Source organism: Alosa pseudoharengus, unplaced genomic scaffold (genome assembly GCF_046254945.1).
Source record: "Alosa pseudoharengus isolate Yale_2024_CS ecotype anadromous, Long Island Sound unplaced genomic scaffold, YU_APseudo_1.1 YU_APseudo_1.1_scf_2, whole genome shotgun sequence".
Classification (NCBI taxonomy): Eukaryota; Metazoa; Chordata; class Actinopteri; order Clupeiformes; family Clupeidae; genus Alosa; species Alosa pseudoharengus.
This window is the reverse complement of record NW_027468663.1, coordinates 36,619,090-36,630,786: the sequence shown is the minus strand read 5'-3', so window position 1 is coordinate 36,630,786 and position 11,697 is coordinate 36,619,090. Positions and strand designations below refer to the sequence as shown.

Here is an 11,697-nt window from a genome sequence, read left to right as displayed (position 1 = left end):
TTTTGTTGTTATATTCAGCTATTTACTCCCACTGGGTGCTGATGTAGCCTAATGAGGTGCACCATACCAGTGAGTGTCATAGCTGGCCAAGGTGACGTCTTTATAAGGGGTGCGTCACATGAGTTAGCTCTAGGCTGGGTGGCGCAGTGGTCGAGCATCAGGACCATTTCATGTCCTGTCAAAAGTGGCTCGCTCACCCCGACCTTAACACACTGACCTGCTCAGGCTAAAGTGAATAAACACAGTGTCCCTCCTTCCAGAGCGCTTTGCAGATGAAGATCAAGCCATGACACTTATCTGAATCGGTCCCCCAACCCAGATCAAGCAGTAGAATCGGACCTGGTGTGAAGGTCTCAGCAGCATATCAGCCCAAATATCAGTAGTGGGCATTTCAACAGCGACAGACAGACAGCAAAGGTCAAGGGTCGTCAACAGAGGGGTTGTGTCACCACAGACCCATTTTATGACGTTAGCTCAGATCACTCTTATTTGATTTACATTTTGTTTTGTTTTCGTTTCAGTGGCTCCACAGAAGTGTTCCTTGAGGACCATTTCATCTCCTGTCAAAAGTGGCTCGCTCACCCCGTCCTTAACACACTGACCTGCTCAGGCTATTACTTGTACCATTGTCATGTCATGTGTGAGGGAGGGAAACGAGAGTGAAGTGTGTATAGAGATTGGCCTGGCTATGGGAGTGGGCTTATTTCTCTCTGAATCCATCTCCAGACTGTCCACTTCATCCTGAGACTGGTCACCTCAGGAGTGGCTAATCACCATTAATCGCAGGCATTGGTTGTTCTCTTCTGGGTTTCAGGATCTACTAGAAGAGATGGAGGGGCAACAGGAGAGCTCCTGTTACATCTCTCACTTCCGTAGGTGAGTGCCTGAATTACCGTGAGAGCGTGCGTGTCGTGTGTGTGTCAGCGTTTTGCGTCTCTGTCACATGCGCACGCAGGCGTGTCTGCGAACCTGGGGAGGCTGAAGCGCGAGGAGCGAGTGCGTACGGTGTTTGTGAAAAACAGGCGCATGCGCCCCCGCTAAAAGCCACGGGCGTTCGGTAGGCAGACCGCAGCGGCAGAGTGCAGATTTTACATGCCAGATAGCGCGCGGACAGGTTGAGAAACAGGGGAGAACGAACGAGACCACAGTGGGGGGAGCCAGGAGGTCGACATCAGACGGACGAACGGGAGACAACCAGAGTAAAATGTAAGACCTCCGAAGGATTGTCGATATCACGTTTACAACCAGACCGGAGGAGAGCGGGGATCTTCTCGAGACGTTCTGCTCCCCTTGTCCGAATCTGTCGCCGCATTTCCTTAAAGGAGCCTGAAAGGAGAGAGAACACACCCGCAGAGGGGAATGCAATGACAGTCCGATGATCTCAGTAGGATACAGCCTTCAATAGCCTACAGACGCAATGGGAAAGCACAGCTAAAAACGACCGAGCCTGTGCGTCTGTATGTGTATTTGTGCCTATGCGTGAGTGTGTGTGAATGTGTCTATGCATATGTGCACCAATCTGGAGTGATGAGAAGGCAAACCAAAGAGGGGATCCGCGTCGCTGGTGTCATCTGCCAGGGTTATTCTCCTGAGTTCAGGGTTTACCGTGTCCACCTTCGGCCTCCCCACGCCTGTGGCGGGATATGATGGAGAGTCCCAATGGCTCCGGCAACGACACCAGACCGCACAGTCACCATCAGCTGGAGAAGAAACGGTTAAATCGCGCCCCCTCTCCGGCGAGACCTTTCATAAAGGATACACACTCCCGTTCTCCGAAGGCGACCGCCATCGTACCAAAATCGCCCAAACTCAACAAGCAGCAAGCGCCCACGGGGCAGTTAGCCACGCAGAGTCGTCTTTCACGGCGAACCTTAACCGGGGCGAAGGACAAGTGCGCACCGGCAAAAAGTCACCCCAAGTCCTCGGTGACCAAAAAGGCCGTTAAAGTCACGCAACATGTAGCGGCAACAGAGCCGAAAACCGCCAGCAAAGTGGTCGACAGCAGTCCACACTTCGCCAAAAGCAAAAAGGGCAGAGTAGCCCCACTTTCTCATGGACCCCTTGGCCATGGGTCCCCCATCCGTGTTCCCACCGGTGCTACTATCGGTCGGGTCGGTCAGACAGACAGCAGCTCCGACCTGTCCGACTGCCCATCCGAGCCGCTCTCCGACGAACAGAGACTTGCACAGGCGCCCAGCAGCGACGCCGAATCAGGGACCGGTTCCGGGTCCAGCGAACGGGATCATGTGGTGGCGGGAGATAATCCGCAGCAGACCGCGTCAGCCTCAGAAGCGAGCGGGGCGCCAGTCGCTCGGCTGCGCACAGTGGAGGCTCCCGGAGCGAGAGGCATGTCTCAGGCTTCGGCCAGTGCAGGTGCACACGCCGAGAAAAGCAAGCAGGACAAATCTGCTGCTGCGAGCGCACAATTTAAACTGGATCGCAGCAAGGAATTAATAGAGGAGGATTTATTAAGGGAAATAGAGGAGCTACGATCTGAAAACGACTACCTCAAGGTAAGCACCGAAAACAAAACGACAAACAGTCGGGACGTGCGTTCCTTAGGATGTTTTGTAATGTTATATGTAGATCTGTGCTGTTGTTTAAAACGTATGTGGTTGAGCCGTTAGTGGGCATTCTGATTTGTTACACATTGTTCTGTTGATCATCATTGGACGTATCCAAGTGAACTGACGTGAGTCGGAAAGACTAAATCCTGTGTGTGTGTTTGAGTGTTTGATTGTGTGAGTGTGTGTGTCTGTTCCTGCGCAGTGATTTTTCTTATGTCTTGATGACTTTCACTGCTGGGCTCAGGTGTCGTGTCTGACTACGAGGTCTGAACAAACCATCTGGCGACCTGCGTCAACTTCGATTTCTTTTTGACTTGGCGTCAGGCCGATTCAACCAGAACCCTCTGTCACTTATATTATCTCTCCACTCATACACATGCTATGCTACTCAGATATCCCGTGTGGGCCTATTGTATTGTAGTCTAGCCTGTCGAAAATAGGTGAGTGGTTACGTAAAGAATTGTAACTGAACAACCACGTTGTCGACCTTATGCGTTAAAACATATAAGGCTATATTTTTTAATTTGAATAATCACGAATTATTTGTTTAGATGAATAAAATGCATAAAACAGTGATCTGGACAACGAAGTGCACTAAGCGGGTTTACAGATCAGAGGTTAGCGGCCGTGTTAGAGCTTAATTCGCAAATAAGCTACCCGTCATTTATGAAAGTTATGATTGAATTATCCCGATGATGAGATTAAGCCTCCAAAACACACAGAGAGATGTAAATCAATTGAAGAATTTGCAGTAGATATTACCATTTTATTTAAACCCAAATAATGACAGTCATCTGAGTTAATGCAGTTTATGTGTTTTTTTGCCTATCTTGTCGCATTAAATAGGTTCTGAGAGAGATATCGCAAACAGGATTTTCATAACTTTATCTCCACTCTCTGGCGGACCGTAAAGAAGAGCCTGTCTTAATCGGCTTTGGCCGTTGCGCTTGTAATGGTCTGGTCCCCATGGAATTGATTGCCCGCGTGCTTTCACCAAGCTAGGGGCATCTCTCTCTCTCTCTCTCTTCAGCGTCCAGATGTGTTAGGCTACACTACACCTCCTCCCGCCCCCTAGATAGCACTCAAAGGCTCAGTGATGACATCAAGAGCGCAGAAGTACTCGTTGCGCATATTCTGTGCATTTTCATGGCTCTCATGACACTTCTTAGCACCATTTGTATTCAGCATGTGTGAGCCCAAGGATTTTAATTGCATATCAAGGGCTGAGGCCTACTTGGTTAACCCAGTGAGTAAGGCTCAAGGAAAGGACCCACCTCTGTCTAGTCAATGCATTCAGCATCACTCTGGATCTCTGGACGCCCTCATACACAGGTCATCTAGTCTTAAGCGTCCCTGGGCACCACCTTACCCTATTGTCCTCATGTCCTTATGGTGGGATAGTGTAATAATAGTGTAATGAGTTGTGGATAGTGACTTGTAGGTGCGATAGGCATGATGACCTACTTGTGGATAAAAATAAAGATGCATGCTATGCACATATGTGTGTATTCCCACATGTCTGCACCTACTGTATATATTGTCATGTGTGTGTTCTAAGGTTTTTGTATGGTTTTTGTATGCATATGTTTATATGTATAGACATGTTATCATGTGTGTGTCCTGTGTGTGTATGCAAACATGTCCTGTGTGTGTGTGTGTGTGTGTGTGTGTGTGTGTGTGTGTGTGTGTGTGTGTGTGTGTGTGTGTGTGCGCGCGGTCGGCGTGTGTGTTTACATGTATGTTTCCTGGTATTTGTATACAACGAAAATTGAAAAGGATGAACTGCTTTTATGGAGACACTTACATATTATCCTCCATGTACAGTATGTGTACAGTTTGTGTTGGAAGAAATATACATTTTAAATGTTGTCATATGTGTGTGTGTGTGTGTGTGCGTGTGTGTGTGTGTCAGGATGAAGTGGACGAGCTGCGTGCGGAGATGGAGGAGGTGCGGGACAGCTACCTGGAGGAGGAGATGTACCAGCTGCAGGAGCTGCGGCGCGAGCTGGACCGCTCCAACAAGAACTGCCGCATCCTCCAGTACCGGCTGCGCAAGGCAGAGCAGCGGAGCCTCCGTGCTGCCCAGAGTGGACATGTGGATGGAGAGCTGTTACGCAGTCTGGAGCAGGACCTCAAGGTGTGTGTGTGTGTGGGGTGGGGTGTGTGTGTGTGTGTGTGTGTGTGTGTGTGTGTGTGTGTGTGTGTGTGTGTGTGTGTGTGTGTGTGTATTTTTGTGTATTTTTTAGGGCTGTCAAATTAACTGATTAATTTCGATTAATTAATTTTAGAAAAAATTACTGATTAAAAAAAATAACGCAGATTAATCGATTCTGTATGACCTTTGACCCCGAGCCATTGTAGTCAGTAACCATTAGACTGTATGAAGGAGAGAGAAGAAAATGTGCTGCCTAGATCATTGATTGGAACATTTACTTTTCAAAAACGGCTTGATGGTGTTGATTAAAATAAAGTCCTCTGCAATGTATGTGATAAAAAAAAACTTCTTCCCGAAGCACTTTTGAATTTATTTCCTCAGCATATTAGGTCATATCATAGATTATTATGGCCATTATTAAAATAATAATAAAAGTGTTTTTGAACTTTAATGTCACTAAAATACTTTCACAGCAAAAATCATATATGCGATTAATTTAGATGAATTCATCACAGAGTATGTAATTAATTAGATTCATTTTTTTAATCGATTGACAGCCCTAGTATTTTTGTGTGTGTGTGTGTGTGTGTGTGTGTGTGTGTGTGTGTGTGTGTGTGTGTATTTTTGTGTGTGTGTGTGTGTTTGTATGTGTGTGTGTGTATATGTGTGTGTGTGTGTCTGTGTGTGTGTGTGTGTGTGTGTGTGTGTGTGTGTCTGTGTGTGTGTGTGTCTGTGTGTGTGTGTGTGTGTCTGTGTGTGTGTGTGTGTGTGTGTCTGTGTGTGTGTGTGTGTGTCTGTGTGTGTGTGTGTGTGTCTGTGTGTGTGTGTGTGTGTCTGTGTGTGTGTTTGTGTTTGTGTATGTGTTCTTTTTCTTCTTTATTTCAGTGTGACTGTAGTTATTTCACACTATGCAATACCAATATCAATGTGTGTATTTCTCTCATATGTGTGTGTGTGTGTGTGTTTCAGGTGGCCAAAGACGTGTCAGTGCGTCTGCACAACGAATTGGAGAGCGTGGAGGACAAGCGCACGCGGGCGGAGGATGAGAACGAGATGCTAAGGCAGAAGATCATCGAGGTGGAGATCTCCAAACAGGCCCTGCACAACGAGCTGGAACGAAGAGAGGTGAGCAGGGACGAGGTAACAATGGTGATGATGAAGAAGAAGAAGATGATGATGATGATGAGATTAATAGTGGAGAGACCTCCAATGCATCAGCTGGATAGGAGAGATGTGAGCAGGGATGAGGTAGTGGTGGTGATGATGACGATGATGATGAAGAACATGATGATGATGATGATGAGGTCAATTACTGTGCTAATCATGGTGTCATAAGCATTTAGAGTTTATAAAGTGATGTGGATGTTGATTGTGGCTGTAGTGGCTGTGATGGTGATCGTGATGATGTGATGACATATTAGGTGAGATTTATAGTCACAGAGTGGAGGTGAGGGTTGTGTTTGATGGATGAAGGGGAGCCATGAGGCAGGAGAGTGAACTGAGGATGAGGATGTTGATGAAGATGATGTTGATGATGATGAAGATGATATGTGTTGATAATAGTGCTGGTGGAGATGATGATGATGATGGTGATGATGATGGTGGGGAAGGTGACTACGATGGCAAAGATGATGATGATGATGATGATGATGATGGTCATGATGATGACGACTTATGTCATCAGCAAGGTTTTGTTTCCAGTGGGGTTTGACTGCTGAATGGCCTGACTCTGAGAGTTCCCTTCTAGTTTGACTATAGGCATAGACCTGATTTGGAATTGTGGAAGTCTGTAGTGATGCTGAAAGTGTTCATGAAAATATTGCACTGGAACTAACCTTGTGCCTTTAGCACGGTATCAGCACGGTGTCATCACATCGTCATCCAGCAGTTTCACAGTGCATTGGTCAGGGTGTCTCGATGGTGATGGCCTGTTAGCGAGGTCTGGTCTCTCGCAGCAGGTAGACGCACAAGCAGCCTCTCTGTTGCAGTCAGAACCTTCTGCTCTGTCTGAGAGGAAAGACATGTGCGCGCGCACACACACACACACACACACACACACACACACACACACACACACACACACACACACACAATCAGACATGCTGGTGTACTCTGACTTGATAATATGAAAACTCTCTGATATTATTATTGACAAATATGTAAATATATGGGCTCTGGTTATTGTGATCGATCTTGCCAGCAAACGGTTTCTGACTAACACATCTGGTTTTACTGTGGCAGTTTCTTTTCTGCCTTTATGTGACAGAACTGTTGAGAGTGACAGGACGCAAATGGGAGGGTAGGAGAGAGGGAGAGAGGGAGAGGGCCCTGTGTGTGGTCAGGATGCTGTTGTGTGCGTCTTGTTGTGATTGAACACTTCCGCTGGGTCCTAGGGAGCAGGCGGAGGTGAACAGAGCAAACAGTGCTTCAGTTGGGTCATCAAGCCAATACATGTGATGGAGGGTTAACTGGTGGTCATCAGTTGCATCAGAGTGTGTGTGTGTGTGTGTGTGTGTATGTGAGAAGAGATTAGGAGGTGAAGTGTTCCTATAAAAAATGTTGGCTCATCCTTTTCATACAGAGGGTGTATCTAAAGAGAGCCTATGTGCACATTCTTGTGTGGGATTCTGTGTATGTGTGTGTGTGTGTTTGTGTACACTGTGGTTAAAAGCACCTGCTAAGTAAATAATTGTGAATCTGTGACCTAGACAGGTCATGTGGCTGATGTCAGCCTACCTGCCGGTCTCCTGCAGTCCTCTATGACCGTTGTGTGTGTGTGTGTATGTGTGTGTGTGTGTGTGTGTGTTTGTGTGTTTGTGTGTGTGTGTGTGTGTGTGTGTGTGTGCGTGTATGTGTGTGTGTTTGTCTGTGCATGTGCATGTGTGTGCATGTGTGTGTGTATGTACTGTATGTGTACCGGTATGTATTGTATGTATGTATGTGTGCGTGTGTGTGTGTGTGTTTGTGTGTGTGTGTGTTTGGTAGGTATGTAGGTGGCTGTTGAGAAGGTATTCTTGAGACTGGGTATTAGCAGTGCTTTTGTTTGTGTGACTATAAGCTTAGTGTGGATAAGAGCCTCTGTCTGAGCAGGTGACCGTAAAGCCTTTGGTGTTGGCCTGCCTATGATAACACACCTGGATCGGTCTGTTGGTGTATGTGTGTGTGTGTGTGTGTGTGTGTGTGTGTGTGTGTGTGTGTGTGTGTGTGAGTGTGTGTGTGTGAGTGACTCTCTCTTGCTCTGTCCCTCACACTGTGTGTGTTTGTGTCTTTGTTTTTGTATGTATGTGAAATTGTGTATGTGTATGTTTAGTGTGTGTGTGTCTGTGTTTGGTGTGTGTGTATATGCCCCCCCTAACCCCCCCCCCCCCCCGATAATCTCAGGTAAGTGTAATGGCTGGGCCCATGGGTCTGTGTGATAACTGGATGAGGTGTTTCTATTCCTGGTGGAGGGGGGCAGATTAGACTGATTGGGGGTGACAGTGGCACCAGTGGGCACAGATGGCACTATAGACAGATGAGAGGAGAGGAGGAGGTGTAGAGAGGAGAGGTTGAAGGAGAGGAGAGCAGAGGAGAGGAGGAAGAGAAGAGGGGAGAAGAGGAGGAGAGGGGAGGAGGAGAAGAAAAGAAGACGGCAGAGGACAGCAGAGGAGAAAAGGAGGAGAAGAGGGGGGGAGGAAAAGAGAGGTAGAGGAGAAGAGAGGAAGAGGGCAGAGGACAGCAGAGCCAGTGGGGCACTGGCATGGTCCCTGGTGCTAGTTTCTCTGTGGGCTTTTTGTTCTGGCTGCATGAGAAAAGCGATCATGTCTCGCTCCTCTCCTCTTCCACAGAGCAACTGACTCTCATTTCTCTCTCTCTCTCTGTCTCTCTCTCTCTCTTCTTCTCTTTTCCCTTTCTCTCTACTTTTCCACACACTTATTCCTCTCTCTTTTACTTTTCTCCTCTCCTCCCCCCTATCCTCTCTCTCATAACACCTTCCCATCTTCTTCCCTCCCCACTGCTCCTCCCCTCTCCTCTCCTCCTCTGCTCTTCTCCTCTCAGAATGCCCCCCCCATAAGATACAGTACCGTTCTAGCAGACAGTTCTAGAGACTCATAGGGTCTGTACGAAACGGAAGGCATCTGTCTGCTGTCTCGCTGCCCTCAGCTCTCTACCGAGTCACTTGCCGTAGCAGGCATGAAGGTACCAGCTACGAACTTTGTTTTGGACAGCCTAGCAAGATAGCAACATAGAACGCCATTGTTCGGATACCAGAAAGAAGAATAATGTAACGTTCGACTGCAGCAATAGCTGCTCACAATTAAATAGAATTTTTGACGTTGAAGGCAGCATGAGGGATACATCAATGCTGCCTTCAAATTTTGTCAAAACGAAGGTATCTTAGAAGGCAGCATTTCACAGAAATATTTGATTCGGACATGCCTCGAAGCCTCATTCCCCTGTTAGATGTCTTAAAAGGTAGCATTTTTCCCCTTTTGTACGGACCCATAGTGCCCGTGTTGACTAGCACAGTGGGGGTTCACTTCTGTGAAGCCGCCATGCCATTTCCTGACTCCTGGACGTGTGCCAATCTCGGGTGCCCTGCGGTGAGGTGCCCGGGTGCCTGTACCAACGCACAAATCCAGTGCATCAAAAGCACCACTTGGCAGGGCTTGCTACGGTGTGCCAAAAGGGACAAAATAAAACTGTTGCCAGGCCTCTTCTTATCTGCTCTGTGCTGCTGGAACTGACTGTCCTACATTCAGGAAACACGTTAGGCACAACATGCACAGTCCTGCATGAGTTCTAGGACAGTTCATGAGGACGGTTCTAATTTCCAATGCTAATGTCCAAAGTGTGTTAAGGACTGTTCACTGCTGTGTGTGTGTGTGTTAAGGGCTGTTCCACTGCCGTGTGTGTGTGTTAATAACCGGGACTGTTCCACTGGCGCGTGTGTGTGTGAAGGGCTGTTCCACTGGCGTGTGTGTGTTTGAAGGACTGTTCCACTGGCGTGTGTGTGTTAAGGACTGTTCCACTGGTGTGTGTGTGTGTTAAGGACTGTTCCACTGCCGTGTGTGTGTGTGTGAAGGACTGTTCCACTACCGCGGAATACATAATTAGGCACACTTTACTCTTCTCCTCCCATCTTTTTAAGCTAAACTCCCACTTTCCCCTGGATCCTCCCATGAATGCATATGCATGACATGAAAAATGCAATCTGCCACTTTCAGCTCCCGTGACAGGCAGTTTGCGCTTTTACATAATTGCGGCCTGTTTGTACATACCTCGCAATGATTTTACACGCACGTTGCGAAACAAATACGCCTGAAGTGGGTGCAAAAGCGTTAGTACATCTGGCCCAGAGAGAGAGAGAGACAGATTTACCAATGCATACATACCACAAACAGCCTGAATGCATTCAATTGAACACACACACAGACAATTGAACACAAACACAGACATTCCATGGACAGTGGACACACACACACACGCACATACATTTAACAGGACACTCACTTCATCACAATTCACACCTGCTGAAGAATGTTGTTATTCTGGGTTAGCAAGATATTGCACCTGTCCCAACACCTTCATCACCTAAAGATAACACAGCCAGCATTTCCTCTTTATACACACATCCAAACACACACACACACACACACACACACACTCTTTCTCTCTCTTTTGACCCCATTTCTGGTCCCAGTGTACCTTAGGCCTTAGAGCTGGTGCTCAAGTATCAGTGGATGTGGACTCCAGTGGTACAGTGCTGTAGATAGATAGGTAGATAGATTAATGTGCTGTACACATAGTGGCAGATGCAGAGGTTTGGCCCAGCTGATATGGGATGATATGGGGGCTTAAGGTGGATCTAATGTGCAAACACATGCACCATGCTTGTCTAGATCAGCTGAGCTGGCATAGCAAGACACCTACGGGCAGCCGTGGCCTACTGGTTAGCACTTTGGACCTGTAACCGGAGGGTTGCCGTTTCGAACCCCGACCAGTAGGCACGGCTGAAGTGCCTTTGAGCAAGGCACCCTCACTGCTCCCCGAGCGCCGCTGTTGATGCAGGCAGCTCACTGCGCCGGGATTAGTGTGTGCTTCACCTCACTGTGTGTACACTGTGTGCTGTGTGTGTTTCACTAATTCACGGATTGGGATAAATGCAGAGACCAAATTTCCCTCACGGGATCAAAAGAGTATGTATACTTATATACTTACTTATACTTGAGACAGCCAGGCTCCATTGAAAGCACAACTGAAGCTACTGGAAAGCGCTACACCAGGCCGGAAAGCAGCACAAATGCAATGCGGACATGCACTCCGCTTTAATAGGCAGTAGGAAGACCCAAACTCGGGGTGTTGCTGTATGCATTGGGATGTGCAGCGATAGAATTATTATTTTTTTCTGTAATTCGGCCATATCCATATGTAGTGCTCCATACCCAGAAGGCGTCCTGTTGTGCCAGCCTGTTGTGCCAGGCCGGCGGTGGCTTTTGAGTGGTGCCAGCCGTGAGAGATGTGGAGAGTGCAAAGTGATGAGGGAGGCAGGAGTCTCTGCCCGGAGACAGAAGGGAGAGATCCCACTGCATCTGTCAGCACAGACCTGCTCTACGGATCACAACAGGAGCGGAGCTGGGCTTGGCAGCACACTTCTGTGTTATTCTTCACTGTCCTGAGTCGTTTGGGTGATATGATATGATAATAGTGTGCTATCCTTAGGCATTGCATCTGTGCTTTGATACATCAGTCCTGTGTATGTGATGTTAGTACTGTGCTGTCTTTGTCAACTACTACATACATGTTCTATGTTATAATGTCAGTATTCTCTAGCACTGTGTCTGTGCCCATGCTGCCTCAGTGTTCTGCTATATGTCAGTACTGAGTTATCATGTCAGTATTCTTTTATGCCTGTGCTGTATTTGTGCTTTGATACATGTCAGCAACAGCTGGCGTTGTACTGTCAGTACTGTGTTGTCCCCATGCTGTGCTTTG

At 47.6% G+C, this 11,697-nt stretch overlaps 1 protein-coding gene across 3 annotated transcripts in view; it reads left to right on the top strand.

Moving 5' to 3' along the window:
* The first annotated feature begins 1,095 nt into the window (after positions 1-1,095).
* Positions 1,096-11,697, top strand: part of LOC143134438 (microtubule cross-linking factor 1-like) — a 66,138-nt gene continuing 55,536 nt past the window's right edge. For all 3 annotated transcript variants that reach the window (XM_076294844.1, XM_076294843.1, XM_076294845.1), the window contains exons 1-3: positions 1,096-2,513; positions 4,480-4,704; positions 5,692-5,847. In XM_076294844.1, coding sequence (XP_076150959.1) covers positions 1,644-2,513; positions 4,480-4,704; positions 5,692-5,847 — 1,251 coding nt within the window. In that variant the 5' untranslated portion in view covers positions 1,096-1,643. The remainder of the gene's footprint in view (positions 2,514-4,479; positions 4,705-5,691; positions 5,848-11,697) is intronic.